We start from the raw sequence: 17263 nt of genomic DNA, 5'->3' as shown, positions 1-17263 counted from the left end.
GTTGCTTTCTACGCTCACATGGCTCAGTCATAGACGCGACGAAGAAAAAAAATCGAAAATTTACTTTTGGTGCATTATTTGTAAATTATGCTAGTATATACAGGTTCTTCAACTTTTCAAAAATGGCACCCGTTCCCTTGTGAAAACACGTCCTTCGGGAAGGCCGTACATCTTTCTAACGTTCTCTGTGTTTCTGTCCCACAAGGTACGGATGACATGCGCCCCAACCGGTGTGAGCTTATTGTCCTCCACAAATTGTCTAATCTTGAAAAATTCTCTTTTCAGTCCTTTAGGAGCGTTTCTCAGCGGGCCGTCCTGCCTGAAAACCCAAAATGCAATTCTGTGCTTTCCGGTGTTTTTCTCACAAACCGGGGGCAGGTACTCAACAAACTCGCAGTCTTCGTTCTGCATCAGTTTTTTGGCGTCGATCACGGAGTCTGTGTTGGAGAGAGTGACATCCTTGACTCCCCATAGAAGCGTAGTGGAGTAGCTGTCTTGAGCGAGATCGGGAGTGTCGGGATCGACCATCAAGACGGTATACAGGTCACCAGTAGTCTCTTTGAACTCAATCACTTCCAGCGAAGGTGGCATTTTGGTAACGTTTGATGAGAGCAAAGTTCCCGGTTGTATCCATCTATCTTGATTATTGTGCGGGAACTTTAGCTTGACCTCGACCTCTGGCTCCAGGGTAGGAAGTGTGTCTGGGATAACAGCCAAAGTTTCGAGTCTCTGCATGAGCAGCATTTTGGAATAGCCCTCCCATTCTTTCTTCATGTAGTATCTGAACACGGGCTGAGTTCTGTCGAGGCTATTTTTCATGTACTCTGCCATATACACAACCTCAGGGTTGAATTTTTCAGCCGCAACCTCAAGTTTCTCCTTTTGCTCAGCGTACGTTGGACTGTTCTTATCGAGGCTTTCAATTTTCGAGTAGATGTCTTCACTGCGCTTCTCCAAAATCTCGTATGCTAGCGGGTAGATTTGGTCAAGACCTTCGATCGATTGGTATTTCCTTCTGCTGGCTTTAGACCGTAAAGAAACTGGGCCATACGGAAGATCAGGGCTCAGCAAGACAGTCCGAAGAGCCTTGTTGCGTAACGCCAAACTTGGCGACCGCTTCACAAACTTTGACCACACTCCTTTAGACACAGACATGGACAAACCGATGAACAAAGATTTTTTTTTAAACTACCTTCCGGGTAACAAATACAAAATATAAATGTCCTTAAGGGTTGTAGTAATAAAACTTCCAATCCAGCTCGCTGGCTCTGCAATCACCGACGTTGAGGTTGATCGAACCCATGCCGGGCAGATAAGACTGCGTGTTGATGCCTCCCTTTTTTTTCGAGCTCTCGTGCCCATCGTTGGAATGGGCAGAAATGGTCGAAGATGTAGGTGAGCTTTGATTTCCAGAGCCAAATTCTGCTTCCCGGGGCGGAGGTATAGTGGTAACTTCAAACTGGAACTCCTTCAGTCGAGGGGTCACGCCTGTAGAGCCACTGACGGAGCTTTTCGTAGTCTGGATCGAGCCCGAAAAAGAGGCATGCGTGTGATCGATGGAAGAGTTGGACGAGATCGAGTCATCCGAGCTGTTGTGTGACTGTGGGTACTGAAATTCCTGAGGAACAAACTGGACCTCTGACCCAGCGCCATAGAAGCTATTGTACAGCTGTTGCTGTTGTTGCAATGCAATCTGCTGAGATTGATGCGCCCTGATCTGTGCAGCTTGCAAATGCATATGATACCGTCGCATGTCTTTTGGATCGTTGATCGCAAAACGCGTTTGGAAGGCCGGGGCAGAGCTTACGGCGATGTCTTGCAATGGTTGAGGTTTTGGCACAATCTGTTGGAACACTGGCGGTGGATGCATTTGTGGACGAAGAGCAGTCAGATCAGTGAGTGATCTTGATCTGGTTCTTTTGTGGCCTCTGTTTGAAACCGGGCATGGCTCGCAGAACGAGTTGGACCTCACACTGTTGATCGTCAGCGACTTTCGCGGATCGATTTTCTTGAGAACGCTAACGGAATGCGGCAGATAGTTGATCTCGTTGTTTAACAAGAATTCCCATATCAACGAATAAATAGGAACGTCTTTGCCCGTTCTCACAATGTCTGGTTCCTCGTCAAAATACATTGTGTGGGTGATGTGGATATTCTCAAATTTGGAACCGTTGATAGAGCCATTCGAATACTCGTTGATCAGACTGGACCAGTATTTTGCGTTCAGAGGCAAGTTGATTTTCATGTGTGCGTTGTCCGAGAGCAGGTGCCCGGTAACAGGTTCAGTGCGCTTTAGCAACAGCCTATCGCAATCGTAGACCTTGAAGATGACCCGCATCTGCAAAAGTCTGGAGAATCTCTCGCTTGAAACTGCATTGGGAGCCAGATGGGAAGCTACCCAAAGCGTGTTTTCTGCGTAAGCCACGGCCCTGTTGGATTCTAAATCAACGCTCAAATCAGGGTTCAAGTTCAATGGCACTTTAGTATACAGTAAGGAGTGGTCAAAAATTAAGTCAGGCGAGTAGATGTCATCAATGCAAGCTCTCAAAAAATTGTTCTTGTTGCGAAGATCCATAATATACTTTTCGTCTTCTTCAACCTTCAAAATCTGGTCCAGGTTGGCAACTGCGCTCAGATGATTATTGCCATAGTATCCTATGCAGATTTTCTCCACACTAAGACCCTTTGATTTTCCAAACCGGCTCTTCTTTTTTCTTTCTCCACTTTCTGCTGGGCTGCCACCAGTTTCAGGAGCAGAACTCCCGACAGAACGCTTGTTTTCCACCATCGTGTTCTTCCTCTTAATGTAGAGTTTTCTTTTACGGTCGCTTTCCCGGACCAAATTCCGGATTTCCTCCAGAATAGTCATATCTGCCAGCTCATGCGATAGTCCGTAATTGAGAAGCTCCTCATCGTTTCTGGCCATCGTCAGATAGTCGTTGATCATCTTTGTGCGCAGAGTGCACCCGACGCTCTGGCCGTAGTTGATAAGGAAGTCAGAGCGCACCATAACAACGCTTTCCGGCCCGGCGTTAGCCAGCTGGTAGTTGTAGTCGCGCAGTCCGTCACGAAGGACACTAAAGATGCGCATCATTTCATCACGACGGTCCGTCGCAGCGGTCAGACTGTCAGGGTCTTTCATATCAACGGTGGCTGCTGGAGACTCGTCTGGAAGAGTGGGACTGCTCCTACTCACGAGGGAGTCTGCAAGCAAGTCGCACGAACGTATCTCCTGAGTTTGTTGTTTGAGAATCCTTTCAACCCAATCTTTCTGATCTTCGTCGTCACCGACGTTGATGGGAACCATGAGTTCAGAAAAAAGTGACTCATCCTCATGGATGATGTTGAGCCCTTCTGGATGTCTCTTCTCTGAGGACTTTGGAGGGGTGAACTGGGACATTGCTCCATAGTCGTTTCTTGATCTCTGCTCGTGGATACCCTCCCGCTTTGGTTGCGGAGTCAACGGCGCCATTCCAATCAAAGTGTCAGCAAAGAGTCTGCTGTTCTTGCAATATTGGATTGTTTCAAGTTTACAAACAGGTTCCGCACCTGTCTCAAACTTTTTGATGTTCCTTTGAAACATCCGGTAAACAGAAAAACAGGAGTGGTGTGAGGCGTGTTCGTGCACCCACGCGTCGAAAAATAAACATCACGTTGGCCCCGAAGACGTGATGCGCGAGTTTTCGCGACGCCTGACAAGACGCCCTAAAAGGGTAACCAGCCGGCGGAGAATTATGTTGCAGAACAAAAGTGTTGTTGCAACGTATCTGCCAATGTCGTACTTGGAGCTCTGTTCGCAAAGACAGGCATACAAGTAGGAGACGATCGGACCGATGATGCCGGTGAAGAGCAGGTCCCACATGGTAAGAATGAGGTCGACAAACTCCACAAACCTCAGGGTCCATCTCGCTCTCTCGCCCTCCGGAGGAAAGTGCTCTGAAGGACTCACAGAGCTGGCTGTCCTGCTCGCCATTTCCAACCCCCGTTTGGCCCGCTCGATCGCCAGCAAAGCGTCCTGCTCCCTGTTCTGCTGGCGGTGCGCTTTGAACCGCTCGACCAGGTTGCTGTCGGATAGAAACGTCTCCAGAATTAGGAATTTCAGCTCGTCGTCAATCTTGTACAGAGTGGACGTCACTAACCCTGAATCGACCATGGAGTCCAGAATCCTGGCAAAGGCGTCACTCAGATGGTCCGAGTCCTTTTGCAACGCCTCTGCCAGTAGCTCCAGGCCTTCTGCCAGAGTCCCGGTATATATGTGGCTAGTTGCTTCGCTTTGGGCCGGGGACGGCGAGGAGGGAATTGCAAGTTTGTGCACATTTTGCAGATCCAGCTCGGGAGTCACTGGACGCTCATCTGTGGCTTGGAACAGCCATGTGCTCACAGCTTTCATTGCTACGTCTTTCTTCCGGGCTTAAATTTAGTTAGCAACGCTGAAATTCTGCTGGTGCACCGCCCTAAATTTGCACTGCCTAGTCTTTAACATCTTCCATGTGAAACTCTGTAGCGGTTCTGGCCTCATGGTCGTCCTCTGCCAGCCAGCGGGTTGCATATTTTACATCGCGGGTATATAGCTTTGCGTGCGGCTTCTCGATGAGAGACAGGTTGGCGAAATAGAAACCCGGACATTCTTTGCCCGAATGGTAGCCTCCGTCGCAAAGCCAGAAATAGTATCCCCTGGATGCGGGTTTCTTGTACATGCGGCGCAACGTCATGGACGACTTGCAAACCGGGCAGCACGGCGTGTTGTTCAGCAGGTGAGGTCGACTCATGCGCAGAGTGAGGTTGATACGCGTCTCGCCAGCTCTAGGATGCCTGGCCACAAGGGAGTTCCCCAATGACGGTACACAGTGTTTGAACTCTTCCTGTGTGCCTGGAAGCATTAGCAATAGGGAGTTATGTGGAAGCGGGATGTTGTAGACCGGACTGTCACCGTACTGTTTTCTGACTCTAAATATTCGGGTCGCTCCCAAAGTTAGCGAACAGATCAACGGCAATGGTCCAATGGTGGTGAGACGGTCTGAGTGCCAGTCTAGGTGGTTTTTGTTTGTATGGAAGTAGTTCCCCACACACAATGATGCGCGCCATTCGGACTGTACCTGGAGCGGGTGTCTCTTGGTGGTTGCAAGCACTTCGTTCGCCTGGTCTTCGATCAGGAATTTGGCTGTTCGCAAGGTTCCGGTGAACGACTGAGCCATATATTTTGAGTTCTGGTAGAATCCGTTGTCGTAGAGCTGTTCGGTCATGCCGCCGTCGTAGAACACTGTCGATTGGTGGTTTGAGTGGCATTCGTTACCGGCAATGTGGAACATCTTATCTTTAAAGCTGGCTCTTTTCGACAGGAGTTCATCCAAAAGACTGTCTGCAAGACTCTCGGGTAGGAAATTAGGATAGAATTTCAGATACGGAACCACGGATTCAATCTGCTCTTTATTGTATAGGGTGGTGGAAATGTTTGCGCTAGCTTTCGACACCTTGAATGATATCTGTCTTTGACAGAACGCTCTCTTTTTTGTCAAGGAACAAGATGTGTTGGCAGCGGCTTCGCTCTGTGTCTTGCGTTTTATACCAGAGAGCTTCCCTTTGATCTCTGTCTTGATGTCTGTCTTGATCTCCCGGGGCCCAAATTGCTCCTCGAGCATGGACTTGGTCTGCTCGACAGAGCCATCAAAAGTGACTAGAAGTTCCAGCAGCACATCCTTACTAACTTCTGGAAACTGAGATTGGAGTGTATCTAACTTTTGCTCCGTCTCCATCAAGATTTGCCCCACAGTCGCGTGCAAAAAATATTTCAAGGCCGTTTTTTCAAATCTATTTACCGTTATATTTAAACGAGCTCAACGATTTTCTGTCGAGGATCGGGCCACCTTGATTCGTCATATCCCGCAACGGCATGCGGGCGCTTTGTTTGTGCGTGACAGACACCTGGACAACTGGCTCGTCGTCTTCGTCTGGGTCTGTTATGTTGTAGTCACTGGAATTTTGTTCGCTAAACACGCTCAGCGTGTCCTCTGTGAGTGTAGATGCAGTAGATCGAGTGAAATATGTGCTGGTTTCGGACCCAGAATCTTGTGAGTCAAAAAGTAATCTGCGCCGCTTCATGTTGGATGTCTGGACAGACATGAAATGGTCGATGGTTCTGATAGCAGACTTGCGGGCCTTTGGCTCTGACGCAGACCGCACCACAGGCTTGCTTTTGACTTGGAGCAAGGCATCGATTGTTCTGGATTGTTCTTTTGTGGTGATTTGCGCTTTGGGAGCGATGTTAGGCCGGGTACTAGAGGCTTCGCGGCCCGACAAGGGGAGCTTTGTTATTGGATCCAGCTCGCCTATGGCAATTTTCCGGTGAAGTTCGTGGTTGTGCATTTTCCCTGCACACCGTTCAACCTCGAGGATATCGTCTTCCGGGGACAACGGGTTCAAATGCACGGGTTTCTGCGTTCGAGGGTCGAAAACAACCTGATGGTTGAAGGCAGTGATAGCACGGTAATACTCCGTTTCGAACTCGACAGGGACTTTCAGCTTTCCCTCGTACCGGACTGCTTGCAGAAGCCTTCCAATTGTCGAGTACCTGTGCACAAGGCTAATTGCACGCTGCATTCCAACATTAGGGATTCCTTTCGTATAGTCGCATCCGCTGACAATAGCCATCAGCTTCAACTGCTCATTGGAAAAAAGACCAATTGCAGATTCCCGACAGTCCTTGAACTTATCTCTCCGCACCTCTATACAGGATCCGGAGTCGTCCAGCTTCGTGATAAGTCTTTGGCACCCAAAAATCAAAAGATCCGAGTCCTCAGAGATGATTCCCTGCACGATACCATGTTTCTCCAGATACACCATCTGTGCGTCTGCCTCGTACGGGGCAACCACGTATTGGATATTTCTGCTTTTCAGTTCCTCTATCACAGTTTTAGCTATTTGTGGCGTGATATCACACGCCTTATTAAAGTAGTTGTATGCCTCAGAACGTTTGTTTGCGCGTAGGGCCTCAAGACCCAGCCGTTTGTACTCCTGTCTGCGCGCCTCGCGCTCTTTTTCCGTATTCGCCTTTGTGGGCAAGTAGTCCCCGTCCAGAACCATGTACGGAGTAATGCCGTAATGCGCCAGCATGTCTAGTCGTCTATTCATGTAGTTCAGGTACGCTCTTGTAGGTTTTTCCAGCACGATCTCCATGGCACAGCCGTAGATCGCCTTGTGCAGCCACGAATACGTGTCAATGGCCAGTGTTTTGCCCCTGTACTTCTCCAAATGGCTGATTTCCTGGATAGATTTGAGCGCCGGCAGTAATCCAGTGACCCCCATTTTTATGTGTTTACTCTCGAGCGCGATCCAAAGAAAAAAAAATAACAACGAAGAAAATTCGTGCCATATTTGTGATGAACCAATATCAGGAAACAGTCACTCAACTGGACAATCTTTCTTTGAAAGGCGCTAGAAAGAAAAAGACCAACCATGTGCATCACCAGCTAGTCCCAGACTACATCAGGGACGATCATGTGGACTCTGGCTTTGACCCTAACGCGGCTGCAATGAGCCCAGGCATGCAGGCTCCTCACTACTACGGCCAAGCTACCGAGCCAGGAGCGCCGGGCCCTACGATGCCCCAGCAGGTGGCCGTGCCCGCTCAGCATCACCTTCAGACCAGCCAGTACCAGCCACAGAGGCCTGACGTCGCACTGGACGCAGCAGCCACAGACGATCTCTCCATCCCCAGCATCAGGTACCAGCTAGATTACACGTACAAGGAGTCTGATTTTTTGACGTTCGAAAATGTATCGCCTCCACTCGCAGGAACACAGTACACGGCCATCGACCAGGGCAATGCATCTCCCAAATTTGCGAGAATGACACTCTACAGCGTCCCTAGCTCCGAGAAATTGAGACAACAAACCAAGATCCCGCTGGGCCTGGTCCTCACCCCCTTTGCCCCGATCGCGTCTGGAGAGAAGCCTGTTCCGCAGGTCGACTTCCGCGAAATGTCCTCGGTTCCTCGGTGCAGACGGTGCAGAGCTTACATCAACCCGGCCATGCAGCACGGAGGATACAATATGATCTGCAACATCTGCACGTTTTCCAGCCCTGTTCCACAAGAATATGTCAGTCAGATCGATGCCAACGGTGTCAGGTCGGACTACTACGTGCGTCCCGAACTGCATTCTGGCGTGTACGACCTGATTGTGCCCAAAGACTACAATTTCGATGAAAAGGACTCTCATCCGCTCCACCACGTGTTCCTTATCGACCTCAGTTACGAGGCTATTCGATCAAAGTTCCATGTGGCAGCCTGCTCTGCTATCAGAATGGCTCTGTACTTGAATGGTCAGTCCAACCTCCCAAAGGGCTCCAAGGTATCGATTGTTGGATTCGCCAATAAATTATATTTCTACAACCTGGCCCCAAGTTTGCAGCAGACCACTGTATCGGTGGTGGGCGACCTGGATGATCCGTTTCTGCCCTTCTATGACGGCATACTCGCCGATCCGATAGACTCCTGCGCCATCATCGAGGCCACCCTGAGCACCATCGAACAGCTGACCGACTATTCTGGTCCCGAGCCAGCATACGGCGCTGCACTGTTAGCCGCCAAAACCATCCTCCAGGACGTCGATGGTGGCCAAGTGATCACCTTCCTTTCGGGCCTACCCTCATGGGGACCAGGCTCGCTTGCCGTCAAGCTGCCTGCGCAAAAAACTACTCCCGACTATGACAAAGAGGTGATAACTGCAGGAAGCAAATTTTATCAGGACCTGCTGAAAGAATATGTCAAATTGAACATTGGCCTGCATCTCCTGAACGGCGCGCACACGCCTGTTGACATGGCCAACGCCGGACTCATTCCTATAAAGTCCGGCGGGTCAGTCAAGACCTGGCACAGCTTTAATCTCGACCGCGACGAGGCAGATCTCATGTACACTGTCAAGCATCTGGTGGCGGACGCGTGCGGATACCAGGGCCAGCTGAAGGTGCGCTGTTCGAACGGACTGCAGGTGAACAAATACTATGGTGGATTCCACACCTCGGGCCAGCCAGACGTGCCGTATTTGCCTATATGCCATAGCCAGACTAGTATTGCCTGCGATTTCGTCTATGACGGAAAGCTGGACACCAAGAAGGACTCACATTTCCAGGCTGCGCTGCTCTACACATCTGCGGACGGCATTAGGAAAGTGCGTGTCATCAACTGCATTATGTCGGTGACGGAACGCGTAGCCGATGTTTTCTCGTTCTCTGACCAGGACGCTGTTTTGAACCTTGTGCTCAGAGAGAGCCTGAGCAGATTGCCAAACATCAGCTTTGCCGCACTGCGCAGTTACCTCAACATTCAGCTGGCTGACATCAACGCAATGTACAAGCTCTACGTTGCCAAGAACAACTCTTCTCCTGGTCAGCTTGTTTTGCCCCACGGGCTGCGCACGTTCCCGATGTTTTTATTGTCTGCGCTGAAAACCAAAGCTTTGAGAGAACGCACGGGCAACCCCGACCTCCGCGTCGAGAGTCTGTTCGACCTCGCAAATAGCACGCCTGAAAAACTGTCCGTTTATCTCTATCCCGTGATGGTCAGTCTGCACGACCTAGACGACTCCGAATGCCTCTTTGACGAGCAAACTGGATTTTTCTCCACTCCAAAGACCGTTGGATTGAGCCAGGCAAACCTCGAGATGGGCGGAGCGTATCTCGTGTTCAACGGCAAGTCACTATTCCTCTGGTTCCACACTGACGTTAATCCGCTCCTGCTACAAGATCTCTTTGGGGAGCATGTCACTTCTCTGAGCCAGCTGGACCCTCTGACCTCGCAGTTGCCCGTTCTTGATACCCATATCTCATTGCAAGTGCGCAACCTGGTCAAGTTTTTGGGCAAGCACTATCTCAACGTGGACTTCTTCCCTGTCCAGATCTGTCGGTTCAAAACAGACGCAAACGAAGCTGAATTTTTAGAGCTTCTCTATGAGGACCGCTCGGGCGACCTTGTGTGGTCGTATGCTGATTTCCTTAAACATCTTCACAAGCAGATTACCGGAAAAGTCGAAACGAGCTCGTCGGCTCCAGCCATAGATAAAAAAGATACTGTTTCGCTGGGAAGCAGGTTCGGTATTTTCTGAGCTAGTTTACAATCATATAAATGCATTTATAGATCAGTCTAGTACTTTTCCAACAGTGCCTCCTTCAACAATGTGTTTCTGGGAGTCGTCCACCTTTCGCAGCTGCTTGCCGAGCGTAATTTCGCCCAGCAACGCTGAGATGGGGGCTGTTTCGGTGACTGCGCCGTTCGCTGCGCCGTTAGCCAGGGCAGGAGCTGGCGGGGCTGGCGGGGCTGGTGGAGCGGGCGCTGGCGGTGGCGGAGGAGCAACAGAAGCCGGCATTGGTGGAGCGTCCACAGATGCTGGGGGCGCTGGGGGCGCTGGTGCAGAAGGCACGGGTGGAGCCTTTATGGCCTCAGAGTCGTCAGAAGAGTCCGGAGCAGCAGGAGCCTCCTCAAAGCTATCATCTTCGGAACTATCTGATTCCGGAGAAGAAACCGGGGCCTGGGGAATTGGCGGAGCAGCCGGAACGGGTGGAATTTCCTCAACTAGTGGCTTGTCCACCGGCAGAGCTGCAGGAACAGAAGGAACTGTTTCCGTGTCAGTTTCTGCCGTTGCTGGAGAAGAATTGTGTTCAGCAGGCCGCTCAGCCTCTGTCTGTTCCACAGGCTTGTGTTGCTCGGTCTGCGGCGCAGAGTGTTCATTCACTGTCGACGACGAAGACTTCACGCCCCCGCCAAAAAGCATTGAGGCCAGTTCGGCCTGTTTCGAGGCAGCAGGCATTTCGTCCTCGTCCTCGTCCTCCTTGTCCGAGTCGGACCATCCGTCATCGCTTAGACTTTTACCTCTTTGCGCCTCTCTCTGGGCCTTGAGTCTATCGGCATCGTAACTTGACTCGGAGGTGAGCTGCGGCTTGAAGAATGGATTATTGCTCTTCGGCTTAGGCTCTGACTCTTCCACAGGAGCAGCCATTTTCGCGAATGGGTTGTTGCTGTGGGCCGAGGTCACAGAAGCTGCAGACACAGGCTCTGGGGCCTTTGCTGGCTCTCCAGCAGAGGGCGGAGGAACAGCTTCCCGATTGGCCTGTGAATCCTCCAACTCGTCTTCGTCGCTGCTCTCACCGCGCGCTTCCTTTTTCTTGAGCTCCTCCATTTCTGCTCTGAGCTTGGCCAGACGAGCTTCTCTATCCTGCTTCTTCTTTAGTTTCCGCTCGCGCTCTTTGGCTTCCATTGCTTTTTTCTCGGCAATAAGCCTCTTCAATTCCTCTTCCTCAGCGTCGTCGTCGTCCGACGAATCTTCTTCCTTTGCTGGATGAGAGTTGGACACTTGGCGCGGAGCTGGCGGAGCTGGTGCTTGCTTAGGAACACTTGGTTTTGCTGGCTCTGCTGGGGCCTCCTGTTTTGGTTCAACAGGAGCTTGGGGAGGCACAGATGCAGCTGAAGTCTCTGAACCAGAGTCCTGCACAGATTCACCACTTCTCCTCAGCGAACCCTTGATTCCCAGCTTTGCCAGCTTTTCCTCCATCTTGCGCCGGGCCTGCTCTTTGAACTGTTGAGCCCGAGACTCAAGACTATCCGGAGACTGAGATGGGGTGGACGAGCGAGACACAGATTCGTGTGTGACCGGCGCAACAGAAGGAGCATGAACGGCTAGTTGCTGCGAATCCTTTGGCTTTGGTGATGGTTTTGAGGCGTTCAGCTCTCGAATAAACGTTTTCACATCGCTACTCTGAATGTCGTTTCCAAGCTCCCACTTGGAATAGCCGACTTGAGCAGAGTTGGTCAGATGCAGCGAGCTGGAAATGTCGTTCACCAACTGGTTGATCGAGCCAGCAATGTCCTTAACCATGGATTGCTGTTGCTGAGTCTCGTTCGTAATACGGTCTATGTCCTGAGAGAGTCTAGCCTCGTTAGCCTCGAACTGGTCGAGGTTCGGAGCAGGCTTTCCAGTCAGGGCGGCCATTTTGGCTTGCAGCATTGCTTTCTGCTTGGCTATGCGCTTGTCTGCCTCTGTCACTTCGCCATTGCGACCCGTTCCCTTGATTTGAATACCAGAAGGATTTTCCTTGTGGATTTTGAGCCTGGCAATTTCGATTTTGGCATTCTTGATCTTCTCGTCAATCGAGCTGAGCTCAGAAACAAGCTTAGGAACCCGGTCGGTCAATCTATTCAGCTCTTTAGACAGCTTTTGCTTTTCCTGAATGGAAGACCCGGCGTCCAACCCTGCAGCGTTCAATTTGTCCTGCGCAGCTCTAATTTTAACCTTGAGCATATCAATTTCATTGACAGTTTTCTGTCTTCCGTAGTCATTGGCAATATCCTCATCAGCTGCGTCAATGGCATCCAAAAGAATCTTTTTCTCGTGCACTTTCTTTCTCAGCTCTTCGATAGTCAACTGATTGTCTGTTTTTTCGTCCGATTTCTTCTTTGAGCTTCTATGTCTTGCGTTGCTAACATACCCGATGGCATCGTCGTCATTTTTGTACCTGGTACCGTCGAATGTGCTTGACGAGGAAATAGGCTTTGGCCTGCTCGATATAGAGTCTTCCATAAGCTTGCCCTTGATCTGATTCATACTCTCGAGTAGTAATTTCGAGGAAGGAGGAACTAGTTCAGGAGGCAGGACGTCTGGAATGTCAAAGCCGTTCAAACGTCTGTAGATCAGATGCATAGCCACCGCGAACTCGTCCTTGTTCAGCTTGCCTCTGTTGCCAGAATCAGCAAGCGTCCAGATTTTCTCCAGCTCCTGTCTATTCAGGCCAGACTTCCCGAAAACAGTGATTGCCGTGCTTCCTTCGACATAGCCCTTTCTGTCGGTGTCCCACTTCTTGAAAATGTTGTCGTAGATGAGTTTCTCCTGTTTAGTTATTGCCCACGTGACGTTGGAGGCAGCATTTCCGCCCATGGCGTTCGTCAAATGGTGAGTCTGGGAGGAGGCGTTAGGCATAAAGTGTGACTGCATCATGTCCAGACCTGGCAGACCACCAGTTGGCGCGGAAACAAAGCCCCACTGGCCAGGTTTTCCTGTAGGCATGGCAGTCAGACCAGTAGGTTGCGGCATTAGTCCTGGTTGCTGAGAATTGAAGCCTGTAGCTTGTGACAACAGGCCCGTTTGTTGAGGAGCAAAACCGCCTGTTCTTTGCGGCATAACGCCGGTCGTTTGGGGCTGGAGCCCTGCTGTATTCTGTGAACCAACTGGCACGAGACCACTGGTCTGCTGCGCAGTCAATGGAATAAAAGTGCCCGTCTTCTGGGCCTGCAGAGGAGCTCCGGTCTGCTGTGGTTGCAAGCCAAAGCCCGTCTGCTGGGACTGCAAATTGAACCCAGTTTGTTGCGGTTGCAAGTTGAGTCCGGTGCGCTGGGGCTGCAGGCCCGTCTGCTGTTGCGTGAAACCGGTTCTCTGAGGCTGTAAGCCAAACATGCCTTGAGTCTGCTGCGGCTGGATACCGGTCTGCACACCAAAGCCTGTCTGTTGCGGTCTGAGACCAGTGGCTTGAGGCTGCAATGGTTGCGACTGGAAACTGGTCTGCGGGAATGACTGGATGCCTGTTGGCTGGCTAAAGAGCATCTGGTTGAACGACTGCTGAGGAGCCGAGTCGTTGACGGAAAAGTTAATTGCGTCGACAAAGCTGCTGACCTCGTTTTTAATTTTCAGTGGCAGCTCGTATGGCACCTGCTCTCCCTTTGAAGCAATGTTGCACAGGTGCAGCGCCAATGCAAACTCGGGAAAGAGCAGTCGTCCTGAGCGAGTGGTGTCGGCCAAAGCCCAGATATCCGCCAGCTTCGTGGCGCTCAGACCAGATTGCATCATGATTTTTTTTGCGGTCTGGCCATCGATCGAGTTCTCTCCCCTAGGAACGTTCACCCGGAAAACGTGCTCGAACCGCTCCTGTTCCTTTGCAGTGATGAACGAGAGTCTGATATTGGGGATTTTGATATCCTTGTTTTCGTTTTCCGAGCTTGTCACCAACGAAGAAGTGAAACCAGTCTGTTGCGGCTGCAAACCGGACACACCAGTTTGAGATTGCCAGCTGTTTTGGATTGGCTGGTTGCCTCCAAAAGACGTCCGTGGCTGGAACCCGGTCTGGGTGGCAGTCAATGGCTGAAACCCTGTCTGCTGGGTCGCCAACGAGGGCTGGTACCCGGTTGCCTGGGCAGCCATTGGCTGAAGTCCGCCTTGATATCCCGCCTGGAAATCCTGTCTTTGGTAAGCCTGCTGCTGAGGCTGCTGCTGAGGCTGTTGCTGAGACTGTTGTTGGGGCTGTTGTTGGGGCTGCTGAAACTGCCAGTTCTGTTGGGGCTGGAATTGACTGTTCCACTGTTGTGGCTGTTGATTCCACCCGGTGGCCTGGGACTGGAATCCAAATCCAGTAGGCTGTGTTTGTAGGGACGGCTGCATGTATTGCTGCTGCTGGGAGGGCCAGTTGTTATATCCGGTGGCCTGCGGATATCCAGTGCCATACTGTTGGTTACCGTAGGGATACATCTTTAAGGCTTTTGGAAAATGTATCACTGGAGTAGCACAATCCGAAACAGAACTATAGTACAACTATGGATGCTTGAATGTTCCACTGCCTTGGGTTAGTGCAAACTTATGCGGTGATGGATTTATTAGCTGTCCAGAAATTCGCGAACGATTTGAGTGCCGGAAAAACGTGGTGTACGGTTTTCTGACAGGAGGTGTTATATATATAAGCTATAAATTGAAGAGTGTTAGCATCCGTTGAGCTCTTTGATCAGTCCAACTAGAAGATCAACCAATTGATCCTTTGCCTCGATCGAAGCTCCGAGCTTGTCGCTTCCGGCAAATATGCGCATGTTTGCCACGACGTTAAGTAGTCTGAAGTTCAATTTGGAGATGATCGAACGCGGAGCATGGTTCACGTCTGCATCCATATGGCTTTCCTTCTCCGCCTCGTCGTTGTCGAACTCGTTAAGTTTCTGGAGAAGGTCTGGCGTGGTCAGCTCTAAAACATTGAGAACGGCGACGAACTCAAATAACGACATGCAGACTCCGTTGCTGAACTTTGGGAGCTGGAGCTTGCCGAACCACTCAACCAGCAATTCGTACTGGTCTGCGCAATTGAGCAGTTGGTACTTCAGCACACAGCAGACAAGACCAACAACAATGTCGCGGTCTGCTTGTGGGTTCTCGAAAGCCTCTTTGAGGTTGTCCTCGGTGGGCTTTAGCAGAAATTTGATGATGGAGCACCGAGAAGTTGGTTGATCGAGGATTTTGGAGATATCGGCGCAGCGCTGTAATAAGCGTGTAGTTTGGACCTTGGTAGCTGTGAGCTCAAGCTCCAGAGTATCTTGTTTGTCTTCCTGGTATTTGCGGTTCAATGCATGGAACCAAACCATTTTCATGAGCGACTCCTCGAAAAGAGAGTCTGCAAGCGAGCGGAGAATTTGCGTAATGAAATCATACTGTTCATATTGTTTCAAGGGCATAATAGGCAATTCTTCGTATGCGGTGTTCTGCAACAGCAGACAAAGTCTAGGATCCTTTGCTAAACTTTTCGACTGGTTGAAATAGTACTTCCCCCAACGGTCGAATATTTGACGTCCAAAAAGAGCCGTGCCTGCAAGCTCGCCACACTTCTTCATGTAAAGACATTTCATGAACAAGGTTGTCTCGTTAGACTCCATGTGAAGCAAACCAAGAAGCCCCAGATAAAGCTTTGAAGCATCTGAAGATTTCAGCAAGTGCTCGACATCTGCAGCAGTCATATTCGTCAGACGATTGTACGTCTTGACGGGACGAAACTGCTTTTTCTCCGTTCCCAAGAGCGGAGTCAAGATGTAAAGATAAAACATGGCAATGCAGAGGAGCAGCTTGGAGACTCCCCAGAAAGGCCTCAACAAAGATGAGTTAAACGAAGTTGACGACGAAGCAGTCGAAAATGCAAAGATAGGAATGGAAAACAAACTTTTTCTATCTCCAACGCCGGCCGACATATCGTCGAAGGCGGATGCTCCCAACATGCATGTCATTCCACCGAGCAACACTTTGTTCGACAAGGGCATTGAGCCTTCAGAGTTGGTGTTTGGAGAAGAATTCGAATATTGTGAAGGCGAGGAATTGTGACTGGAGCCACTGTATGAGGGATTAAACGTTTCTTCAGGAGATTCGGTCAGGTCAATCTCCACATTTGCGTTTTTAAGCATGCGTGTCAACTGCTCATTTTTCCGTTTCAAGACTTCGTGCTTCCATTCAAGATGCTTGATGTACTCAGCAGCTTTGGATAATATGGTTGCCTTGTTCAGTTTCCTGGCGGGCTGTAGTCCGTCCAGCTTCTCTTCGTCATCCGTGTACCCGTCTCCTTCGTAATCATCAACATATTCATCATCTTTCACTGTGGAATTCGTGTGGTGGTTGTTCTCCTTCGCCACTAGAATACGTAGTGTCGGGACACAGTTCCGCAGCTCAACAATCTTGGTGTTGATGTTAGTTCTATATTTTTTCTCAATTAGGTTATGAGGTGATTTGAACTTCTTGCCTTTCGAGATTGGATGGTCAATTATCTTCGAGCTAGGCTGCTTCCTGCGCTTCAGCACGGCGATATCTTCATCTTCCAGCTTCACAACCGGGTCGCTTTGTGTCGAACCTGTTCTTGTTGTGGACAGCGACGGAAGTTCTCCAGTGTTGGCAGTCACAGTGCTGGTGGACTCGGATTTCATCATCATGTCATTGCTCTCGTCATAGCTTTGAGGGTCAAACGTCACTGGAAACATGTTGTCGGGAGACGAACCGCTGGAGTACGGGGACATCCCACTAGAGTTGTAACTGCTCATCACATCGTTCAGATCGGCAAAATTCAGATCAGAGTAGGGGTAGTCGTCATCCATAGACCGCGAAACGGATGTTCTTTTGTTCAAGGACGATATGGCACCATTGTAGGCGTCGAAGTCGAAAAGTGACATTTTGGAAAGCACGCAGATAGAAGGAACTGGTTATAAGTATTTTTCCAGTAAACAGATAATTTGGGTCATAGAAAATGCCATATTGTTAAGCTGTTTATTAAGGGGTCAAAAAATCGTACGATACTTTAAAATCATCTGATTTTATTCCTACTACACCCGTGCCCACAAAAAAATAAAAATTGAAAACTTTTACCGAGCCAACCCTGACACCATCCACGGGAGCCGCGTCTCACCCGTACACGGGCTACTTCTTGCCAAGATAAAGTGTATTTTTTTTACCTGCCCCTGTGTTTCCTTATCTGCCTTTTTTAAGCTTTCACT

The 17263-nt window shown here is 50.1% G+C and overlaps 7 protein-coding genes across 7 annotated transcripts; 1 reads left to right on the top strand and 6 right to left on the bottom strand.

Annotated features, from left to right (window-relative positions):
• Window positions 1-73: 73 nt before the first annotated feature.
• OGAPODRAFT_97309 (uncharacterized protein) lies at window positions 74-1155 on the bottom strand (the record flags this gene model as incomplete). Its single annotated transcript, XM_018357941.1, has 1 exon — window positions 74-1155. The coding sequence occupies one exon, from the start codon at window positions 1153-1155 to the stop codon at window positions 109-111; it is 1047 nt and encodes a 348-aa protein (XP_018213508.1). The 3' UTR covers window positions 74-108.
• Window positions 1156-1220: 65 nt separating this feature from the next.
• OGAPODRAFT_15442 (uncharacterized protein) lies at window positions 1221-3947 on the bottom strand. Its single transcript, XM_018353733.1, has one exon. The coding sequence runs from the start codon at window positions 3581-3583 to the stop codon at window positions 1226-1228; it is 2358 nt and encodes a 785-aa protein (XP_018213507.1). The 5' UTR covers window positions 3584-3947; the 3' UTR covers window positions 1221-1225.
• OGAPODRAFT_6465 (uncharacterized protein) lies at window positions 3650-4390 on the bottom strand (the record flags this gene model as incomplete). The annotated part of the gene is made up of 1 exon (XM_018355803.1): window positions 3650-4390. The coding sequence occupies one exon, from the start codon at window positions 4388-4390 to the stop codon at window positions 3650-3652; it is 741 nt and encodes a 246-aa protein (XP_018213506.1).
• On the bottom strand, window positions 3994-5753 carry OGAPODRAFT_92284 (uncharacterized protein; the record flags this gene model as incomplete). Its single annotated transcript, XM_018357131.1, has 1 exon — window positions 3994-5753. The coding sequence occupies one exon, from the start codon at window positions 5751-5753 to the stop codon at window positions 4470-4472; it is 1284 nt and encodes a 427-aa protein (XP_018213505.1). The 3' UTR covers window positions 3994-4469.
• Window positions 5754-5911: 158 nt separating this feature from the next.
• Window positions 5912-14335, top strand: OGAPODRAFT_81325 (uncharacterized protein). Its single transcript, XM_018356509.1, has 5 exons — window positions 5912-6483; window positions 6731-6758; window positions 6832-6907; window positions 7611-7648; window positions 7687-14335. Exons 1-5 carry the CDS (start codon window positions 6421-6423, stop codon window positions 10098-10100), a joined length of 2619 nt encoding a protein of 872 aa, XP_018213504.1. The 5' UTR covers window positions 5912-6420; the 3' UTR covers window positions 10101-14335.
• On the bottom strand, window positions 8106-14504 carry OGAPODRAFT_74962 (uncharacterized protein; the record flags this gene model as incomplete). Its single annotated transcript, XM_018355952.1, has 1 exon — window positions 8106-14504. The coding sequence occupies one exon, from the start codon at window positions 14502-14504 to the stop codon at window positions 10134-10136; it is 4371 nt and encodes a 1456-aa protein (XP_018213503.1). The 3' UTR covers window positions 8106-10133.
• Window positions 14505-14702: 198 nt separating this feature from the next.
• Window positions 14703-16974, bottom strand: OGAPODRAFT_15439 (uncharacterized protein). Its single transcript, XM_018353732.1, has one exon. It carries the CDS (start codon window positions 16940-16942, stop codon window positions 14732-14734), a length of 2211 nt encoding a protein of 736 aa, XP_018213502.1. The 5' UTR covers window positions 16943-16974; the 3' UTR covers window positions 14703-14731.
• Window positions 16975-17263: the final 289 nt, after the last annotated feature.

The sequence above is a fragment of the Ogataea polymorpha genome (assembly GCF_001664045.1).
Source record: "Ogataea polymorpha strain NCYC 495 leu1.1 chromosome Unknown OGAPOscaffold_1, whole genome shotgun sequence".
Lineage (NCBI taxonomy): Eukaryota > Fungi > Ascomycota > Pichiomycetes > Pichiales > Pichiaceae > Ogataea > Ogataea polymorpha.
This window is presented reverse-complemented; position numbering and strand designations above follow the sequence as displayed.